At 39.4% G+C, this 22,520-nt stretch overlaps 1 protein-coding gene across 4 annotated transcripts in view; it reads left to right on the plus strand.

Moving 5' to 3' along the window:
* Positions 1–22,520, plus strand: part of GLRA2 (glycine receptor alpha 2) — a 129,645-nt gene that overhangs the window by 88,545 nt on the left and 18,580 nt on the right. For all 4 annotated transcript variants that reach the window (XM_014960133.1, XM_014960136.1, XM_014960134.1 and 1 more), the window contains exon 8: positions 10,590–10,739. In XM_014960133.1, the coding sequence (XP_014815619.1) occupies positions 10,590–10,739 (150 nt within the window). The remainder of the gene's footprint in view (positions 1–10,589; positions 10,740–22,520) is intronic.

Consider the following 22,520-nt stretch of genomic DNA (forward strand, 5'->3'; position numbering starts at 1 on the left):
ATGCATCTTAAATATAAATGCTCCTTTGGTAAGTATCAGCATTTTACTCTGTTTATGAAATTAATGACATTTTTTCAAAATCCTGCCAGCGGTTCTTACTGGCAATCATGCAATCATGGTTTTGTGGCTCCTCTTTAATCTTCCTCAGTTTTTTCTCCTTGGTGATTGTTTTTATCCAAGCTCTCATCCACTGAAGAATTTACCACTTAGAGTCAAATTGGTCAAGTGGGCATTTAATGGCATTAAAGAAATATTATCTGTTGATTTCACTAGGAAGGCAGTGCCAGAAACTTCTATTGTAAATGAGACCCGAGACTGACGTTGTCATCTAGCTACAAAGGCTGCCTGTGTGTTTATTTGTCTGTGTCTTAATGCAGCCACATATAATTCTCAATTCGCACTGATCTCAGCTGGATACGGGGGTGTTTCTCTGTGATAAATGTCTTTCAATTACTCAACAATAAGAAGCTGCTTCCTTGTAGCAGGGACATCAATCTTTGTTACCTTCATAAACTGATCACCATGGATCCACCAACCTGTTGACTACTTTCACATGCAAGAAACATCACACATATTGGAATTATTTATTTTATTTCTGCCAATGTAAGCTTGCTTTATTCACAAGACCAACCAGAAGGATTAACTGGTGGGGCACTGAGATGCTGTAGTAACTTGTGTGCAGAGAGTCCTAGTTTTCTTGTGGTGGCAGGAGGATTGTTTTTCACTTTGAATTTAGAAAGCTTTATTGGAAGTCTGGTTGGTTTTGAAGGAAAAAAAAAGAAAAAGACTTAGTCAAGTGGTTGTGAACTCTTCTCCAGGACCAATTTCTTGAAGATGGAAGATAAAACATACAAAGTGGGACTGAGGAAAAGGGCAGAGATGTGCAGAATATTAGTGGCAAGAAGCTGACGCTCGGTGTTGCAAGTTTCTTTCTGAGACAGTTCAAGGACAGACTGTGGGTCCTACTGGCTTGTCTGAGAACTGACAAAACCATACCACCTCTGACCATGACACTAGGGTGGGGTGGTCTGCAACACTACAGTGGAGCACATTTTTGTTGGACAGTTAAGCCAGACTCTTTTTACCAGGAGAACAGTGAGAGGCAACCAGGCTGGGGAGTGACATGAACCACAATTTTCTATTTCCATGTAGTGTTGGGGATGTGGCTGAGCTGGTGGGAGTGGTGGTGTCCCCCGAGCTGTTCTGGCTCAGTGTGTTTCAACATCAGGGCAATGAAAAAAGTCAGCAGTGCCCTGGTGGATGCCAAAGTCCTAATTAATGATGAACTGAGAAATTTGCATTTTTCCCCCTATCTCTGTCATAGTTTTGATTCTCTCCAAAATCTGTTTCCACAAGGAGTTGAAAGAGACAATCAGACAGAAATATCTAGTCCCTTTTTTATTTGGTCCATCCATGTGTCCGAACTTCATGCACCTTGATGCTCGGTCCTAGTTCCACTCTGCCTTTGTTTACAAGGTGTGAATTCAAGACAGTTCTCGGGGAGGGCCACCAAAAGTTCCTGTTTCCAAATAATTCAGCATTTCCCTTCTGTACCTTCTTGTTAACTATTTCTGTAGTCAAGCTAGGCTTGAACTCCTGGCCTAGATATAAGAGACATTTCACTTTATTGTCATCTTAGTGAAAAGTGATACAACGTGCAGTTGACTACCTGTTTGCAAAAGTGGACTTTTGATCCTAGTTACAATTTCAATTAGTGTTACTTCATTCCTAGTAGCAGAGGTCAGCCCATCCCTGCATTACCAATACATAATAAAATGACCCGGTTTGCTCCCAGGCTGAACACCAGCACCGTTATCTGTCTAAAGCACAAGCCTTTGTTTTCTCAGCTGTAACCTACTTGGTTAAAAGAACTGCCTTAAGCTATTGCTCAGATATTTTTTTTCTTTATGTCTGAAAAATAGTCACACTATTTTCAAGGAAGTCAAGGGCTTTTGAAGTGGAAATGGTACATCCTGTCTAAATTTCCTGTACAGAAAGAATGAATTGTCAGGAATGGGAAATACAAGGCAACTACACCATATGATTGCACAAAATGACACATGATGAATATGCCAATACTTCATATGCTCTTGGGAAAGAAAAACAAGCAGTCTTGGCTTCACCAATCCGATAACTGATTCTGTATTTATGGTATTACACTTTTTGAAGGTGGAAATATGCTGTTTGAGAAGAAAGATCATAAAGTATGAATAGAAACACTCTATGCTAAAAAGAAATATGTTATTGCTTCACTAGAATGGAGTTCCTTTACCTGAACACAAGTTTATTTTTTTTAATAATGTGTCATACAGAGTATAGTTCCATAGTATAAAGAGATATCTGTCTCCAGTGTGCAGTTACTGCTCTGTGCTCCCTTTATCATGTCCTGGAGGACACAGTCCTGTGTCATCTGAATCATGTGTTAACCCTGTGTTGCTGAGGTTCACGAAGTGTTGGATAATACTGCAGTTTCTTGGGGCCAGCCCCACTCTGAAGGTGGGGAGCATCTTGCTCACTGTCTCCAGTGGGAGTAGGATGGAACTGGCACAGCAGAAGCAGTCACTGCTCACTAACCGGTACTGTATCTGCAGCATCTCGGGCTGATTAGCACAACCAAAATAGCTATCAGCTGTAATAGTGAATTTTGTGGCACACCTGTGATCAACCCTTCTGGCCCCTACCCAGAGGCCTCTCTGTGAACATCTTTTTAAATAGCTTAACTCCCTGATCATCTTCAAAGACTTGAAGAAAATTTTCCTTCATCTTTGAAAGAAAAACAAACCATAAATGGTTTCCATGCTTTCCCTGGCTTGAGTGCAGTCAGCATTTAGTTCTGCATCAGCAGTGGGTGGGAGTTTTAGCATCTCATGACTTGGCAGAACCACTGGTAGAAATGGAGCAAGAAATTTTGGATGAATAGTTTATTCACTGAAAAAGGCAATTTGGGGTGACTGGAACAGCTTGTAAGTCCCTGCTGAGTTAGGCGGATACTTTCAAATGGAACCTGAATAATGGAGGGATGGTGGAAGAGTTTGTTTCAGCATTTTTACATTAAATATTTCTTGCTTGTTTCTTGTTTTGTTTTGAAAATTGATCATGTTTCATTTAAAAATGGAACATGAAGTAGATGTTTGTGAAAAAAATAAAGAAGAAAAAAGAGCTGAAAAAATATTTTGGTCAATTAAAAAAAACCCTGTCATGGTTTAGGCCAAATAGGCCTGTGTCAGCAACAGGTGCTCTCCCCGCACTTCTCACTCCAGGAGAAAAGGAAGAGAGATAAAGAGATTTACGAGTTTAGAATAAACTAAACTAATGAAATATTAGTATTAAGATTAAAAGGAAATATTGAAATAGATATATACAAAACCTTATCAAGCTCCCAGGATGATGTCACTGGCAGGCACTGGGAAAGTCCCAGACTGGACTCAGCAATGCATGGGAACTGGATTCCAGCTCTGAAGTCAGGAACACACGGATCGGGATCAAATGCAGATGAACAGACAGGGTCCTCTTTGGATGTTGGCCATTGGAAAAAGAGAGTTGACCCTTTGATCCCTCAGCTTTTATACTGAGCATGGGGCAGATGGAATACCCCTGTTGGTCAGTTTTGGGTCATCTGTCCTGTCCACTCCTCCCTGCAGGTGGGACCCTTCTGTGGTTTTCCATTTCCGACCCTCCAACAGGGCAAGTAACGAAATCAGATGACCTTGGTTGTTACAGCAATAAATATAAGCAAGAGCCTCTCTGCATGCCATTCCTTGGCATGAAGTACAAACGTAGGTCTTATCACTTTTAAGTGAACAGTTTTCTCCACAATACGCTCTTAATTTCAGAGAGTTTGAAGAGGCCTAGCTGAAAAGTAAAATTACTGAACAGAAAGTTGGTTCTGTTTTCCTCAAAACAGGACGTTCCCAGAGTTGTTATATTAAAATAAACGGGAACAGTGTGTTTCACATTCACCAAATATTTTCATTTTTTCATTCATCCAACAAACTAAATCAGATATGTCATCACCTTGGAACAGGCATTTTACTTTCAGCGTAGTAGCTTGGTTTCTGAGTGGGACATCTGGGGACTTGATTTTAAACCCATTTCACCTCAAAAGGAAAGAAGGCCACCACCCAGGTGGCTGGTTGTCTTCCCAAGCCATCTAGCAATACAGTAAGTGAGCTGATGAAGGACAACTACAACTTCCACAGGACTCATTCACCGATGAACTGTCTCCTGTCAAAATCTGTCCCATACTACAAGTGTTTATTGTCCAGTAACAGAATAGTAACTCTGACAGCTTAACCTCTTTCATTGCAAAGTACATTATGAAAAGAATATGGACATTAAAGTCTTGAAGAAGCAAACAAACATTTACTACAGTCTGGAAGGTGAAAGCTTTCATTCTCATTCCCTCCCCTGTAGAAGCAGCCCTCTTCAAGAGCAGGTCCCAAAGCCAGCTGTGATGGGCGGTTGCTTTACTTGCCCTCTCCTGAACACTTAATGAAGATTTCCTCACAAGGCAATCAATTCCATTCATTTTAAAGCTGGTGGAATCTAAACCACTTTCTGTTTTATGCCTTATTGTCCACTAAGATAAAAGGCTTGTTGGCCTGACCCGCCAAGGTATTGCACAGTGACTATGAATCTTTAAAATTGCACAGTGTAAAGGATAAGTAGCTCGAACATGTTGTAACAACAAAGTAGAGTAAAATGACTGAGCTTTTAGGACTGGGAAAGTAATTTGTATTTTCTAATATGAATTTGTTTTAGAATAATGATATTTAATGGAGGTGAAATGCTTGGGTGAAAAGAAAGATCCAGAGTAAGAGTGAGACAAAAAGAAAATACTTTCTTAATTCAGAAACTTTTCTGCCTGGAAATTGTGGTGAAACCAGAACTGGTGATTTCAGCTTCAGCTATATAAAGCTGAGATGCAGGAAAGAGCAATCCATTTCTTTAGGAATTCAAGATTTAAAAAAAGAATAATCTAGTAAATTTTATGACAACAGAACTTCATGTAAATGTTTTGGTTTAAAAAATAGAAAGTGAAATTTAATGTAATATCAATACCTTATACTAGAAGGCAGTTTTATATAACTTTTATTTCAGTTTGGATTTAAAATGTTACTTCGTTCTATTTACACATTTCCAATCTGAAAAATCTGCTGAAACTCTTTTCCCCAAGAGATTCTTTTAATGCATAAGAGAAATTAATTTCAAGCTGTAACATTTTCCAGTAGCTGAAAATTTTGTGGTATTGTGCAAAAACAGAGGTTTGGTGCTTCGTATTGCAAGTCAAAGATTTTTTTTTTCATGAGATTATATCAACCAAAATAAGTGAATATATATTTTTTTTAACACAGGCTTGCACCTTGCACCGCATATTGAAGTTATTTTCACAATGCAGAAGTCTGGGAGAGAATAGATGTGTCTTTACTTCCATTTTACACCTGTTCAACAGAATCAGAGAGTCAAAGCAGTTGTCTCAGTCTCTTGAGGCTGGCACTGCAGCAGAAATAGAGCTCACATTTAGGCTGATTCACAAATGTGGACAAATGACAGCTGCTCAGCTGCAGGACCCATGACCATGTTTTCCCCCCGCTTGTCTCCACAAAAGCATGCTTTGTCCTGGTGGTGACACATGGCAATATGCTGAAAGGTACCCAGAAGCTGTGAGAGAGTCACAGTGCTAAAATGAAAAGAGCTGGAAAAGTGGAAGGTTTAATCTTTACAAGGCCTTAATTAACAGTCTAATCCTCCTTGGACTTTCATTTCCAGGAACTTCACTTCATTGATGTTTCACTTCATTCATACAGAAATACTGTATAGAGCATAAACCAGTCTTTTATTTACATACTGGGTATGGCCAAAAAATAAATGAAAATTTTGTAAGGGAATGGAGTTGCCTTGTCACCTTTACTATTCTTAACCTCATCATACTTGGCTTTGGTGCAGACAGCTCTCTCTCTGTAAAACTTCCCTCATTAGCTATCCCTAAAACATTTATAGAGCATCTGAATAATTGATATAATTTATGGTTTTATTGGTGGGAGCTATTAAATCCCCTCCTCCCAAACAACATTAGAGAGGAAACTCTGCAACATGCAGCAAAAAATGGAGCAGCTGTATAAAGAAAGAAAAGGGCAAGAAATCTTATTGTGCTTTCTGAACAAGATAATGCTGAAGGAGGCAGAGTTTCCAAATATCCACTTATAAAAATGCTGCAGAGTAAATGGAGCCAGTGTGCTGCCAGGGTTACAGGCCCTTCAGAGGAATTTTCACAAGGTCTAATTTTGAAAAAACAATCATTTTCATTTTATACTTGGTAGCTCGATAATGTAAACTCTGAATTTGTATTGTTACCGCATATCTTGTGTTCTGCCCTGCAAGAGAAAATATGCAAAAGGTGGCAAATGCTCAGGTAACAGTCTCTGTTACGTAGGCTTGTGTGGGGTAACTTCTGTTATTCTGCTCTGTTCTGTTTAGGATTACATCAAGATACTAGCTAACAAAGATGATTCGCAGGCTTTATCTAACCAAAGGTGGCATATATCAAGCAGAAATATATACCTAAAAGATATCAAAACTGAAATGAGTCACAAATGGCCTTGGTCAAGAATGAGGGACTGTCATTTTTAGGGTACAGTTTGTTTGAATATCGCATTAATATCTACCTTCCACTTAGAAGCATTTTGTCCTAAAAATGCTTATTTCTTACTATTAATTAAAAAAGCTACATATACATAACATGTTTTAAGTTAGGTGAGATGAAACCTTCTCCAAAAAAATCAGGGTCTATACTCTCATATATAGTGACAGTAGTGACTATGGAGTATGGAGCATGGACGTGGTAGTTAGGGAAGCTAGAGATACAGTACTGTTTGATGAATCCTTAACAAAGCAGATGATGTAAGCCTTTTATTTGAGCAAACATACAAGTTTTTATGCTATGCTATGGTCTGGGAAAAAAACGTAGCTGATAATGCCAGTTTTGAGTTTGGTGGAAGAACCTCCCAAAGCAATGGATGTACCTATAATACCATGAAGTTCTCAGCTTTTCAGACCCCAGCTCCAGTGAGCGTGTCACTCAACAATATTTTTAACTGAAAAGTGGATGTGAGAGGTTCCTTGTGCAGTGCAAAGGAAAAATAAGAACCTAGGAATAAGACGCACACTAGAGACTGCTGAATGGAGAGTTTCCTATGGGGTTAAGTGAGAAATGGTTGAGGATCTCCTAGAAAAAGACATTTCATTGACATATGAGACACTGCAGTATGAAGCTACAGCATCTGGTAGGCAAGTGGTTATAGCATTCACCTGCAATTTGCAGATCAAATTCACATCCTATCTGTGCTCATCTCACTGAGGAAATCTTTCAAGCACCATGAAATACTCTGTGATAGGGCCTTCTCAATCTCTGCATGTGTTTGAGACACAGAGACAGAGAATGACTTCATATTCCACTGTTTAAGATTTGCATCTAGGAAAGGGAGACTCTGTTCCCAGTCCCCAAGCAAATGCATTTTTAAGTGTTTTCATACAAGTTGGAACATCTTCAGCAGGCGTGGTTGAGAGAGCTCCATTTCAGATCAGACTGCAATCTGGTAAATGGTAGATTTACTCATTGATGGAAGACACAGGTTAAAGACTTTGCATTAGACACGTTTTAGATATCAAAGTGTTGGTGTAAAATCTGGGCAATCACTTTAGGACTTGTCTGGAACGGTGTACTGGGTGAGGCTCTCCTATGTTTGGCGCTACAAAAAAGTCTGGCTTCACAAAATTGTATATTTTTTTAGGCTTTTAGCACCATAATTCTGTACAGACTGGGGATACATAGATAAAATTACATAAAGTATTTTAAAACAAAGGGGTCAGCCTTCACTCATTACAGGACTTTTCCATTTATTTATTTTTAATGTGTTGTTGGAAGTAATTGCTTTCTATTTTCTCATTTAAAGCTGTGCCATGGTATGGCAATGGCTAAACAATAAAGCAAACTACATACCTGCCAAGTATATTGTGATCCTCTGATACCAGCCCAGCGGGCTGGAGTTAAAATAATCCAGCTGCCTCAGCAATTATGTGGATGCCATTTGTGGGAGCACTGTGTAAGTAAGTGACAGGAAGGCTAACTCAGGGTTTCCTTTATTATTTTGCCCTCACTGCTTTATCCCCAACAGGACAGGATTTGCACCATCAGAAATACTGATTCATGTGGCTTCAGCTCCCCGCATTGTGCTGTCTCTGGCAGCACAGTCCAGCTGTTTATGCATGTCTAATACATCACCTAAGGGCATTAGTAAAGCAAAACAAGCTGCCCCTTCAAGGAAGGTAACAGACAATCTAAACTCAGCTGTATTTTACATGAATTACAGTGACTTGATTCCTCCTGTGCCTCAGCCTGTGGCACAAAGTGTCTGGGACACTGTCGAGTTTTCACTGCGTTTCACAGCTGCTCAATAAATATGTAACTTGTAAAATTTTTTTATGTGTGGGAGAGAGAAATGCATACCTGCTGTGTATCTAATTGAAAGGCACAGATTCATAGTGTCACTTTAGCCTGCTAAGTCCCCCTCTTCCATCTCAGCCTATGCATGTTATACTGTGGGCATTGCAGAGTGGAGCTGGATGACAGGCTCAGCTACTGATATTTACAGAATTGTAGAGGTTGGAAGGAACCTTTGGAGATCATCCAGTGGAATCCCCCTTGGCAAAGCAGGTTCACCTAGAGCAGGCTGGACAGGAACGCATCCAGGTGGGTTTTGAATGTCTCCAGAGAATGTTCCAGTGATGCAGGCTGAATAACAGCACTTGGGTCCTCTAAAATGTCCTGATGGGTGTTCAGGATGAGTAGGACAGAGCTCTGTATCCTTTCTGTCATGCTTTAAACGCCAGTTCCTCTGTTCATGTTGCTTCCTGGAGCACATAAGGCAATATAATGTATTTGATGTTAACAAAAAATGTTCTACAGATTTTGAAAAGTGATACTATTCAAGCACATGGTAAATAGGAGCAAAATCTACTGAAATAGGTGTGCTTCCCTTCATCAAAAAATGGTAGCCATGACCATAAGAGCAAGGTCATTTTGAATAGGTGTAAAGGGTAGAGATGAAGTTTTCCAAGGTGGATATTGTGTCTCCTAAATATTAGAGTGTTAGATGCACAACATATCCTTTTCTGTTCCCTCTTCAGACCTCTGCATGTTTTGACTGTATTGGAATGTTGGGTCTGGAGGGCATTATTTATATATTAAGTACCTTTGATTATAATTTTTCAGGGTTTAGGTACCATCCATTTTTCTTATCTTGGTTCAGTTGTATGGTGCTGCCATTTCAGGTGACTTTCAGTATTTGAGACATCTCCAGATGACTGGTTAGTATGGTACTGGAGATTTGTGCTCTGCTGGAAGTCATGGTTTAACAAATGGAGTCTGAGTCCCAAATGTGACAGTATATGATGTGATATTTAGACAACTGAGTAAAACTCCTGTCTATGCTTGCACAACGGTTCTAAGCTCCTCTTTATAGACGTGAAGATGAAGAAGTACTATTTGGGTGTTATTCATCTCTTCCTAAAGAAGACATCTAAAACGGTTTGGATGCATTGCATCCTAGAAACGCCTGTTCCTCCTCATTCCTTGATTAACTTATATCTAAGTACTTTAGGCAACTAGCTCACGTATATGTTATAGATATTAAAAGTCAGATGATTTTAATTCTGCCTCGGATGTAGTACCTGATAAACAGAAGAGACAACCTGCTGTTGCCTAATCATAAGATCTCTGCTTAAAAACTGCAAGACTACAAAGAGAGGCAGACACCAAATACAGCTATGGAGAACAATGTGCCTTTGATATGCACAATGCATTGCTCATTAATTGGCTACTGTTTGGCCCAGTGTGAGCAAGATGACAAAAATCTTTTGACATTGCAGTGCTGTAATATATCTGATTTTATTGTGGACCAGTCTATTCAAATCAAAATAGGCTTTTACTTAAAGAGAGACATCTGGAATTTGGGTATTTGTAGCAGATAATATCTATGAAGTTTTATTTTTCTTATAGAGTTGTTGGATGAAGGTCAATCAAATAGGATCTAATATTTAATTAGTAGAGTCATATCAACCCATAGGATACAGTAGCCTGAGTGTACTTTGAGGTTATGGATACCAAACACAGCTAATTAACCAATACAGTAATTGGTTCATAAAAGATTAAAAAGATGATAACTATAAGCTTTATTGAGTTGCTTTTCAATAGGTATTGTATCACGCCCTGTGTTTGTATTCTTTTTAATAAGCTGTAATTGTGACTACAAGAGTACTTGTATTTTGTTAGACTAACCCTAAATCTACTCCTAAAGGGGGAAGCTCATAATTTGTGCATTCTTTGCAAACACATATTTCCATTAATAGTTGGATTATTTATTTTTTATAAACCTATAAACTAAGAAACCAAAACACAAAACAAAAAGAACCCCATCTCATTGAACAACTGAATCTCATGCTGTGCAGAAATGTGTTTATTTTTTTACATCAGTATCTTCAGCTTATGAAGAAGTTTGAAATATATCATGCTGTGTCCTATTTCTTTCCAGGTCTCCTACGTAAAAGCTATCGACATCTGGATGGCCGTGTGCCTCCTCTTTGTCTTTGCTGCGTTATTGGAATATGCAGCAGTCAACTTTGTTTCACGGCAGCACAAGGAGTTTCTGAGGCTTCGAAGAAGGCAAAGAAGACAAAACAAGGTACTGCCGCTCTTTACTTGGGGTGACTGAGGTTGCCCTGACATGCAGTTGATTTCTCATCTCAGTTCTTGCCCTTGCAGGAGAGTTTTATTCTAACGTTTCCTTTTGAGTGATTTACTCCTTCATAAAGAGCTTATAACTAGCTTCTGAGTTTATTTGCAGTTTATGAAGTTATATCAATAAGTTTCAATAAATTGGTCACTGATTCCAATAATTTTATTCTCTTCTTGAAATTGCTGAAGCAGCTGTACCTTTACAAATACTGTGCTACTATGTGGCATCCACCGTTGGAAGCAATGAAATAGATAGAGGAGCAGTATTATTTCCTTGACATCATTCAGATGTGCTGACATCAGCACATGCCTAAGACCTGTCTTTTCTGGTGCTACCTTAGCTAGTCATGCTAAAATGGAGATTACTTAGGGCAGCCTATTGCAGAGTGATTGGCAGTTCTGCCCTCACTTTTAAACAACCAGCAACTGGTGCCTTTCCCAACTGAAACCAGGAAACATGGCCACTTTAAGAAAAGAGAAGGATTAACAGAATTTCCTTTCTAGATTCTATTTCACAGTTTGTTACTGACACAAACTTCAAATTTTGAACAAAGGGCCTATTCATGAGTATCATCACATCATTTTATACCAGTGACTGAAATATAGAAGAGTTGCTTGTTTTTAACCTATATCTCAGTCTAGAAATATTTTCAGGAAGTCTGTCCATCTGTCTTGATTTTTACTTTGATAAATGGAAAGACCAAAACAAACTTTAAGTTTAATTTTAGTCCAGTTATGGTCATTCCCATGATTATAAAGGTTTCATCCTTCCTATATCTATGTCACTGGTTTTTAGTATCAGTAGAAACATTTAGGTTTACTCTGTACATATGCATTTGCCAGGTGAAGTAAATATTCACTTGAGCTGCATGAGTGCTTCAAGCCACAAATAATGGTTTACTTTACAAGAGGGATGACAACAATGGTATAGGGCATTTGTGTTTTGACAGGTCTGTCTCATAACTGTCCTATAGCTAATGTAATATTTGATGGATGCTCTGGGAAACAATCCAGTACTGTTCTCTGCTTTAATATTATTGTCAGGTGACTTGAGATTCCCGTTAAGATTAGATTACAAGAGAGAGCAGAAATGCTTGCCCGTCTGCAGGCATGCATGCCAGATGTACTGCCACTGGAAGCCTTTGTTTCCAAAACCAGCATGGCAGCAGCAGAAGCTGCTGTATGGGGTCTGTAATTTCAGTTTTGAATATGATGCCTGCTTTAGACATGAACAAGCAGGCAAGAATTGGGAAATAGTAGTATTCAGGGGCATCACTCAAAAATTATGAGGTCCATGGAAGTGGTCATTCATCTGCTGTGGGAATGTTTTTTCTGGTGACCATTAAAAGAAAGTTACTTAAAACCAAATCACCAGAAGACCTCTGTTTATCCAAAGTCATTCAGTACATGGATTCTTTGCAAAATGGGTGAAGCCCTAATTAAATACAAGGCACTATTCTGCTGGAGTAAAAGACACCTATCCATTTGCACAGGCTTGCTTTCACTTTTGCTATTAATCTAGTTGCATGAATTTCAAAATAGGGACTAATGTCACTAAAGCCATGTCTTTAGGAGATGTTTTCTGTTTTGAATTTGTCTCTCACAATTTCCTCAGTTTATTTTGTGCCTTGAAAGCGATTCACGTTGTTTTGCATGACGGTCTTCTCTAACTGAGCCATTCTTCTCTTTGCGTGTTTTGTATGTGTGTCGCTGTGTTGCCGCTGTGCTATTCTCATTCTTGCTGCTGCTATCTATGCTGACACTCTGGGGACAGGCACAGACTATGACTGTTGGGAATGAAAGCGTCGAGTCCGTGCGGCGCATGAATGGCTTGCGGAGCAAAGAGTCATCAGCTTACGGGACAGTGAATCAGATCGGCAATTCAAGTTTGAGGGTAAAACTGTAGTGAGAAAGAGAAAGCAAGAGAGAGTTTTAGTATGTGCACCGATGTCATAAATCAGCAAAATGGATGATTTTGATGGCATCACTGGTAGTCTCTTGCGTTCTCTTTGCTAAATGTCCCTGCAGAATATATAGAACTGTCCCCAGCATGAACAGCAGTTTCATGTTGTATGTTTTTGTGGCCCATCCTTATGCTTGCTTCTTCCCATCGTTGATTGTGCCACCCCCATTTCCAAACCTCCCAAGGAAAGTGCATGCATATTCAGTAGCCTGGTTCTGTATAAATGCAGGGTGAATGGGGGGGTGGACAGGAACACAGGAAATGCCTTGAGACGGTAAATCCCACATTGTGTCATCTTTCAGATGAGCCCATTCCAACAAAATTTGGTATGTATAATGAAATTCATTTTTATTGGTATGGTATTTGTTCCTGAACTGTCAACCTGCAGTGTTTCTCCTCGTGATGTCCTGAGCCCTGCTTAGTGGAGTATGAATAGCTATGAATGAAAAAATGTATTTCATTGGTTTCTTTTTATTTGCTTGGAGAAGAGCCATGTGCTGAAATCTTTTACACAGTGTAACATGTAGCAGATCAGAAGCAATATGATAGCAGCTGATAGATCCAGATTACGGGTGAGTTGTGGAGGTAATAAAATCAGTGATGGAGAGAGAAATGAGCTTAGTGTGCAGCTCACTGCTTGGTACTGGTGACTGAGAAATGAAATGTATTCATTTAAATAAAATGGGACCAGGATTTAAATCTTTCAGGGCCTGATTTCCCAGAACACAAACACTGCCTGAGCAGCTTTTGAGCTGTAATGGGCCTCTGACTTTGATCAAGCTCTGTAAAGTTATGTGATTATAAGATGCAGATGATTTCAGTGGATTTTGTACATGGAAAAGGGAATTAGAAGCTTTCAAAATCAAAGGAAAAACCACAGTTCAGCAAAATTAAGACAGAGGGTTTGCAATGCAATAAATTGTTCACTTTCAGAGCTACAATATCAAGCAGTAGAGTCTTCCACTTCTGGGTACTTTCTATTGTAGAAATAATCATATTTACATATGTACAAAACTGAACATAAAAAGAAAACATTCAGGGCCTCTCTAGAAAATATGACCAATATTACTATGCTGCCACTGGAAAGCTGATGCCATACAACTACAAAACCAGTCCAAGTAAGTACTTAGTGTTGTGTGTCTTACCAGCACAAAGTGCTAGTAGTCCAGCTAAGTTTGTGTAAGGTACAGGTATCCTCTCTCTAAGGAAAGCTTGCAGCAACCTTTCTTCTACTTGTGAATATTGTGTATTATGTGTAAAGCCAGGGCGCTACACAGAGGGTGCTGACTTCCCCTGGAGAACTCCCACCACAGAAGTGATGTGCACTTGAGAGGTGAACAGAGGAGACATACCAAGACAGAGGTTTCTAGAGCAATGTTACAATATCTTCAACTCGGTACTTTTCTGCTCAAGAGAAGGATGTTTATGTGCAGAGGAGAATATAGCTTGTGGTGCCTCAAGAAGCCTCACGAGCAGGGAGCTTGACTTACTGAGGTATTGCTCACAAGAGAAGACAGTGCAAAAGAGGGGTGATTGAATATTTATACTGCATCATTCAGTGCTAATCTGGGGAGAGAAAAATTAGGCTCCAAATCATGCCTGACCAGGAATCCTGGATTTTGCAGCTAGATCTACAAAACAAGAAAAATACTGTTCTTAGTTTTGCAAGCATATATCTCTGTCCCTGCTTTTGTCATTACTTCTGCTGGATCTTATTCTAAGAAGAGCAAGTGCTGCAACCCTCAGAGCATTGCATGAGAGCACAACACACTTTAAGAGACCACCAGATCTCTTAAGCCAAAGATCAAACTGGTTAATGCTTCTCTAGGAAAGTCTGAGTTGTGTTGCTGATGGTCCAGAAATTGTATTTACAGCAGAACCCTTGACTTGTCATTGCGTTAGAAAAGATCTCACTACTAGGACCTCTTGCCAACTTCCATACAGAATAAATCCCTACCTACCCAGGTAATCAATGCCTCAACCCATCTGCCTCTCCCACGCAGTTTCTGTTGGAAAAAGCATTCAATGCTTGTCCTAAAGATTCATGTAGTCTTCCTGCTCACGGTGAAATACACCCATCAGCAGCAATAGTTCACTGCTGAGAGAAATTATTTCCTATTTATTGTATATCATGATACTATTTTTTGCATAGAATACAGGCTGCAGAAGCCATGAATCTGATGGTACTGAAGATGTAATACAAATTCATTATATTAAAAACTAAATTTGCGTAGTGCCAAATTACCTGAAAGAAAATAACTTCTTTTTAAAATATGATTTTTAATAATGAAAAAAGGCTTGCTTATTTTTCAAAATTGTGGGTTTCCAGGGAAGCAGAAGAACTCTGTTTACACAGGTTCAATCATCCTTTTTTGAAAATAGTAATTATTATGTTACATGATCAGTAGTCAAAATGAGTCAAAGTACACTACTATTCATACCATTATCTCAAAGATGACTTCCTAAATTATATGTGTGATGGTTACCACTGTGACCAAGAATAGGGGTTCAGTTTGGGACCATTAGTGTTAAAAGCAATACTTTATAGTTTGAACGAAAAGCTGTGCAGCTGGAGGCTGTGAGAGATTTTAATCCCATGTGCAGGGAACAAAGAACAATACAAATAACAATGCTGCAGCCAGGGGGGTTCACATGCATGCAGATTAGCAAAGGGAGGCACAAATGGTGTTTTCAAATGAAAGAGCTGGGACTGAAACTAAACGATTACAGCAGCGAAGAGTAACTCCACTAAGCAAAGATGGCAGCACCTGGTTGAGTGCTCCAGAGAACTGCTGGTCCCAGGATGGAGCTGCCAGCGGAGAGATGGGTACCCCAAGTGCCCAAACAGAGTCGTTGTGACTGTCAAGATAATATAGTATTTTCATCTTTAAATGGAGAAGAGGTACGCATTGAATAACACTGATTTTCAAAGGCCATCTCTGCCATTTTAATCATACTGAATCATATTGAAATCCCTCCGTCAGACCCCCCCAAACAATTTTCTAAGATTTTTCTAGACTTGCCATTGAAAAAAATCAGTGCCTTCAGCCCGACTTTGCCTTTAAAACACTTGATACTACTGTCCCCGGTGGAAATTTTTGCCTGCTAGCCCCCATGTGCACTCTGCTGGGCGGGATGACGTGCACGCTTCGCCTTATGTAAGGTACTGCATCATGTGAATAATGGAAGTGCTCAAGGAAAGCCCTTTTTGCTGAGCTATTTTTGGTACTCGGCAAGCGAGCTCAGGCACATGAGTTTCATTGTGAAAACTAGGAATCCGAGTCTGAATGGCTTTCTCTCTCACATCTTGTTTACTTAACGGATTAAAGAGCACATATCTTCTGCTGTAGATAAACACCCTCAAGATATTGCGGTTACTTTTCTTTCTCCAGGGCAATTGCATTAGCGCTTTAATGTAGCTGCGCAGAAAAAGCCAGCAGAAGATAAACACACCAAAGTGATCATTTAGCTTGAAGTTATAGTCTCACACATGACTGCACAGAACCAGTTAAATTATAGACACAATACATTTCAACATGTTGCCTTGTCACCTTGTGACTTCATCTGAATGATCTTGTCTGTCTTTTTATTGTGAGCATGAATAGGCTAGGAATGGCCCTAGTTAACATCGGTCAAAGTATCTTTATTGTTTATTAAATGGACTTACTACAGTGGGTTTAAACATTTAAACAAAAGCATAATTTCAAACAGGAAAAACATCTGGATATAAACCATTAGTCTAGCTCAAAGCACATGTCTAAAGAGACAGATGAGTCTTCAAACAAATAGTAACCTGTAGGAAAAAAAGCAATTCAGCCATGGGGGTGATTTCCAACCAAGTTTGTTCAGGTGGACAGACTGAGCTTTTTGGAAATGCAGATTTTCTGGTGAAAAGCAAACACATTCAAAGAAACAGTGGAAGAGAGAAATTGTTTTTTGTGAGGGACTGTTTACAAGTGTTGTGAAAAGTAAAATGAAAGCTTTTCCCCCCTTATTGGAGGAGGGAAGGTAAAAAATGCAGACTAAAGATCTGTGTTTCACGTGTTTTACAGCCTCAGACACAATAAAAAGATGGACTATATGGGGTGGATTTTTCACCCCAAACCAAGAAACAGAAAAGAAAATTCATACTTATATTTCAAGGGAGAAAACTCTGAAAACCAAAAAAATTTGGGTATGTTAAGCATTCTGTAATCAGAGGCAGATTAATTCATGGAATATGTAATACCAGTTCCTGAGAAAGACTTCCAAATACCAAGTCTTAAATATCTAGGCGTTAATTTAAACTGATAGAGTACAAGTGCGCAAGCTGAAGTAATGGAAGCCAGGTACCAGAGTAGAGGCAAAGCCAGGAGAGTAAAATCAAGAGAACAAAATTCATAGTTCTGAAAAAACAACAGAAAAAAAAGCCCAAAAAAACCAACCAAAAAAAACCCTAACAACAAAAACCTTCAAAAAACCCCACCAACCCACAAAAATTGAGGACAGGGAAAAAATTCCTAGTATAGTGGAAGCCAGAGAAGTGGAGCACTGACCAGGAGTTGGTAAGGCTGCAGAATGGTGAACCTTTATATTTGTTGAAATGATCAGAGCAGTGCAACGCAAAGTATTCTGCAGGTGATAATCAAAACACAGGGACCTACAGCACTAGGGCAGTAAGCAGAACATGATATGGTATAATGACTCACGTTGGCCAGCTTGCAAATACTTCAGCAAATTACTCCTTAATGTTAAATAAGATGCAAATGAAATATAAGCTTTGTAAAACTAGGTTTAAAAGGGCTACAGAACAGTAATATTACAATATTTCAGATCTGAGATGACAAAATGACTGTGTGCTGCACCACCTGGGAGAGGAAGGACTGGAAAAGCCAGAAGGAGTACTCGATAAAGTTTTTTTTTGTTTTCTCAGTAGTGTTATTTTGCTTTAGAAACTCCCAGTCCTCTCTTGTACCTACCTAGCGTGCAGCAGCTGAAAGGATCAGCTCTGAACTGACAAGACTTGGGGACTGAAGTTTGCACTTCACTCAAGTGAGTTTGTCCTAGTAGTTACTCATGAACAGCAGGAAACACGCCAGAAATGAACTCTGCAGTTTTCCAGCTCATGAAAGGTGCTCTCCAGCTGGGTGCAAATGTCTCATTTTTTATTATACCTAGGGGAGAGTGCAAACTGAAAATAGGGCAGAGGAAGCTAGAAAGAGCCAGGAAACAGTGTTCTCATTTTTGATGCTTTAAAGCAACAAGAAGTAGCTTTTCAAGAACCACCCGCCACAAGCACAAGCTTTTGTTTTCCAGATTATTTTAGAAAATGGTGATTCTTTCACTGGATATGTTCTGGCCCACCTTATTTCACAGAAAAAAAAGCCAGTCAAATATATGTTTCATGATTTTAAAAAAGAAGACAGGGGACTTCAGGAGAAGTATGTTTAATGTAAACTGCCCCTAACCAAGACTCCAGAAAGACAGTGAAAAGCCATTGCAGTCCCAAGACTTAGGCTTAGGCTGTACGAGGGTTCAAGGAAACAACTTTGCCCTGAAGTTGGCTCCTTTGTTCTTTCCCCATAGATAGCTTATCTTTAGTCTCTCTTCCCAGATTCAGGTCCCACTAAGGCCTTGGTCTCAGGTTTTCTCGCTGCAATGATGGCCAGGTCTTCTTTCCAGTGAGGGGTAAAGACACCTGGGAAGGGAACAGTTTCTGATGTCACGTTGCTGGGGGTCCATCATGACACTTCATATCAGTTCTGAGTCCCAAGCTTCATTTTCAACAGCAGAGTGTTTCAGCCTGAATAAATATGAATTAGTATTTCTGAAAGGGAATGAAAGGGTCACACAGTTAGAGCCAAGCATAATGCAGGCTGAGAATACCAGCACTGCTGTACGCGTGTATTTCTACCCTGACTTGCAACTGTGCTCGCCCTGCTCATCTCCAGAGCATAGTACACCAGTTATATCAAATTACATGGTAAATTGGTGAGATGGGCAAGTGTTCAGTAGGATCCATGAAATGCATATTTACATCTGACCCAATTAATCCTGTTCTCCACAGGGGATAGAAGCTGCTATTTGAATGTAATTAATTGTGAACATTCTGTAATGATGTTGTCCAAATGACATTGTGCAAAACCAAATTGTATTAACTAGACTATTGAAACCTCATGCTGTCTCAAGGTCTGAAAAACTTCATGGGTTCCAGTAAAATCCAGTTTTTAGAGTATTTTTTTAAAGTGCTGTTGAAGCCATTTGTTTCTCCATCTTTTTATCCAGAGGGAAAAACAACATTGTTTAGTCATTTCTGTTCAAGTTAACAGCCATTGCTCATAGTGAACTGATCAGTCAGAGCCCGATTCTGACACATTTAGTGTGATTTAATGATCAAATATGCTCATTTAATTTCATCCACTGTTAGAGCAAGTTGCTATTTACTGTAAATATGGATATCTGTACTTGGGTATTTCTTTTGCTGCCTGTTATTCGAAGGTTTCTTTGGGTTGTTTATTTGGGTTGTTTTGGGAATTTGTTTGTTTGTTTTAATAACACTAATCTATCTTGTACAAAAGAAGCAATTGGCCAACTGGGAGTAGATGGATAGATGAGGAAGCAGATTTTCTTTGTTAAATGAGGAAGGGGCTAGGGATATTTACACCGGAACAAATTAACACCTTAGAGCTCCACATATTCTGAGTGCTTGTTGTTGAGTCTTCCCAGAATCCTTACAAAGACCCATTCAAGTTGGGAGCGTCTGAAAACTCCTTGCAAAGGCCAGCCACAGGTCACTAAAAATTTAGCCACTTCTGCTCTTGTAAGTGGACTCTCCCCATGGCATCTCAGAGCTGGCACAGCCCTGTCTCTTCCCACACAACACTTTACTACAGCAAGATCAGTGTCAAAAAGGACTTTTGGAAAACTCAAAAAAAAAAAAATTCCAGTGGCTAACTGAATATATCTGGCATACTGAGTATGCCAAAGCGATTTTAGCTCTTGGATAAACACATTGGAAAGCTCAGAAAAGGCTGCTGTGGTTGGCTTAACATGTGGGGTAACGGAAGTCCAGAATCCTACCTGTGAATTTCTGCATCGAGCCTGTAACTGCTGAGTGACAGCATAGCTCTTCAAATCATTTACCTTCTTAACTCTGTATGTAATTTCTTACACAGATACTGTGTGTGCATTGGCACACACACATATATAATCCACTTGCATAAGTGCAAGCTATTTTACCAAGGTGCTAAGCTTTTAATTTCTTTGTCATATCATGACAAGACTCCTAGGAGACACAAGGCCTTTGTTTTTACACCTCATCTCACTCCCTTCAAGCAGTTCTTCGTGTAGTTTTCTGAGATATCTCTTTCTGCTAGTCATGTGGAAGTGCTCTGCCTGTGACTGACTCATTCATTTTTCTGTTAAGCCTTCCAAGCCTGCTGGTGGTAGAGACTTGCCTTCAGGTGCTCTGTAATCTTTAGCTGTCAAAAGAATAGCTAATTAAGAATGGAGATCAGGAGCTCTACTCATTAGAAATCATCTGGGTTGTACAAACTTGAGATCTTGCATTCCATCCTAGGAAAGCAAGTTGTGCATTTCCTCTTTGGGATGTAAAGTCTTACAGGGACTTGCAAGGAGCAGCCATGATACTATAGCACTGACTTTCTGAGAAATTAATTGATCTGTTTCTTGTTGACTTATGCCAGCTTTCTGTTTCACTCCCATGGAGGGCTCAATTTTCTAATATGGTTTGTCTCTGTCATCAAGATAACAGTAAAGAGCTGTACAACAGACATTTCTGCAAAAAACAAAGGGTCTTCCCACATTCACAGTCTTCAGGTATTGCAAAGCATTGTAGAATTGCTTACTAAGTCTCCTCATTTGCCCCATCTGCAGAATTTTGGTCTTGTAGGCTGTTTTCTGTGGTGAGCATGGCAGATGAGGGAAATTATAGCAAGTATAATGAATTGTGATGCCATTGCAGGCTGGTAAAATCGACACAACTTGTGCATCACAAAGTGCGCTTTTACAACCTTTCGTATCTCCTGTCGTGAAGATGGACTGCAAAGTCCTAATACTCTTTTTTTCACTGTTACATACCTGAATCAATTAAGATGTTTGTCTCTGGTCCCATGTGTTTCACTGCATGTGTAAAATGGGTGCTTGTAGTGCATAAGTACTTTGTCCTAACTTTGAAATATTGTGGTTACCCTGACACCATAACAGGATTTCCCATGTGAAACTTGGGGGACATTCTTGTGTTTGCAGATATTTACATCAATGAACAGGTACTCAGGTCTTCTGAAAATCACTTTTGTGCTCTTGGTGAGTAATTTTCCAGCCCTACCAATAGACTACACAGGTATTTCCTATGTAGCGGCTTCCAGTTGCTGTTGCAGAAGACAATTACCTTTCTTGCTAGTTTTGCAAGTTCTTGCCCCACCCTTTACAGAGGAACAGTGGGAAATTATGCAGCTATTCAACTGCAGTTTCCATATTAGACTATAATATCAGCTAATTATCCATCGGAAAGGTCCCTCCTTCAATATTTGTGCATGTATGTGTGTGTGTCTAAGATGAAGAAGCAGAGGAGGCATAACATATTTTAGCTATTATTCTCCCTAAATTAGCTTTTCACTGTGTTTCCCACATAGGTAACTGTATTTCTTTTGTCCTTGTCTTCCTAGTAATTTCCAGTTTCCCCCAGGCTCTCATACACAGGCATGTCCTGCCATGCCTGGACTTCAGCTTTGCTGAATGTATTAATTTTAGTTGTCTCTCTGTCTCATGTTTGGGTATCACGCTTCTCACTCCGGGTAGCCTCACCAATATTTCAAGTAATGATTTCCCACATTTGTTTGCTGCATTCAAAATTATTGCTTTATCTAGCTTTTTTAAATTACTTTTCAACCCTTTCCTACCAAGTACAAGCGTAGTTGCTCTTCCTCTCTGGTTTGCAAATCTGTTTTTTGGCCTTTCAGTCTAGTCAATGTGTTCTTCCTGTAGTATTCGTTTTCTGCTTAAGCTTTCTACCTAGCAGTAGCCAAATTTCTTTTCACGGACCCCATAAAACTGGATTCCTATCAGTTTTCTAAAAGAGAAGAGGGTGGAAATAATAGATCTTTATTATAGATTAAAAATAAATAAATAAATTCTTGTGAACAATTGTTTTAGTAATACATACAGAAAGGTATAACATTATAGAATAGATTCTTGTTTTCAGGTTTACATCTTAGGCAAAATTAACTTGTCACCTGTTTAAGATAAACATGCTGCATTGTAGTCAGAAGGCAAGAACAGTTGGTAGGAACATTTCTTCTGGTCATTATCCAAACCTAGAAGTTAAATAGCCAGCGTAGCTTTGAAATTCATGGGGCAGCTATTCAGTAACCAGCTGCATCTCTTTGCCTTGGGGAGTTCCATCTGGAGATGATGAAGAAGGCTGTCCTGTGTTAGGCCAGGGCTCTGCCTGGTGCAGGAAACTCTCTGTGACAGCAATACGTCCTTGATGCACCCTCCTGGGATCTAGGACTTTGCAGCTCAAGGACTTTCTAAGCCAGAGGTGGTATTTTTGTGATGAGTAGCCTTTACTATTTATGGGTAGAGCAGTCAGTTCAATGTGATGATTTATGAATTATTAAAACACTTTTCTTAAACTTGCTATGAGTTGTTCATATTAGCTCCTCAGCATTTCTGGGGCTAGGACTACATATGGCCACTGGAGCCACTAGGAATGCTCATTGGGAGTAAGAAGGGTGTTGCAAATTGAGGAAGATCTTGTGCAAG

Source organism: Calidris pugnax, unplaced genomic scaffold (genome assembly GCF_001431845.1).
Source record: "Calidris pugnax isolate Ruff unplaced genomic scaffold, ASM143184v1 scaffold188, whole genome shotgun sequence".
Taxonomy (NCBI): Eukaryota; Metazoa; Chordata; class Aves; order Charadriiformes; family Scolopacidae; genus Calidris; species Calidris pugnax.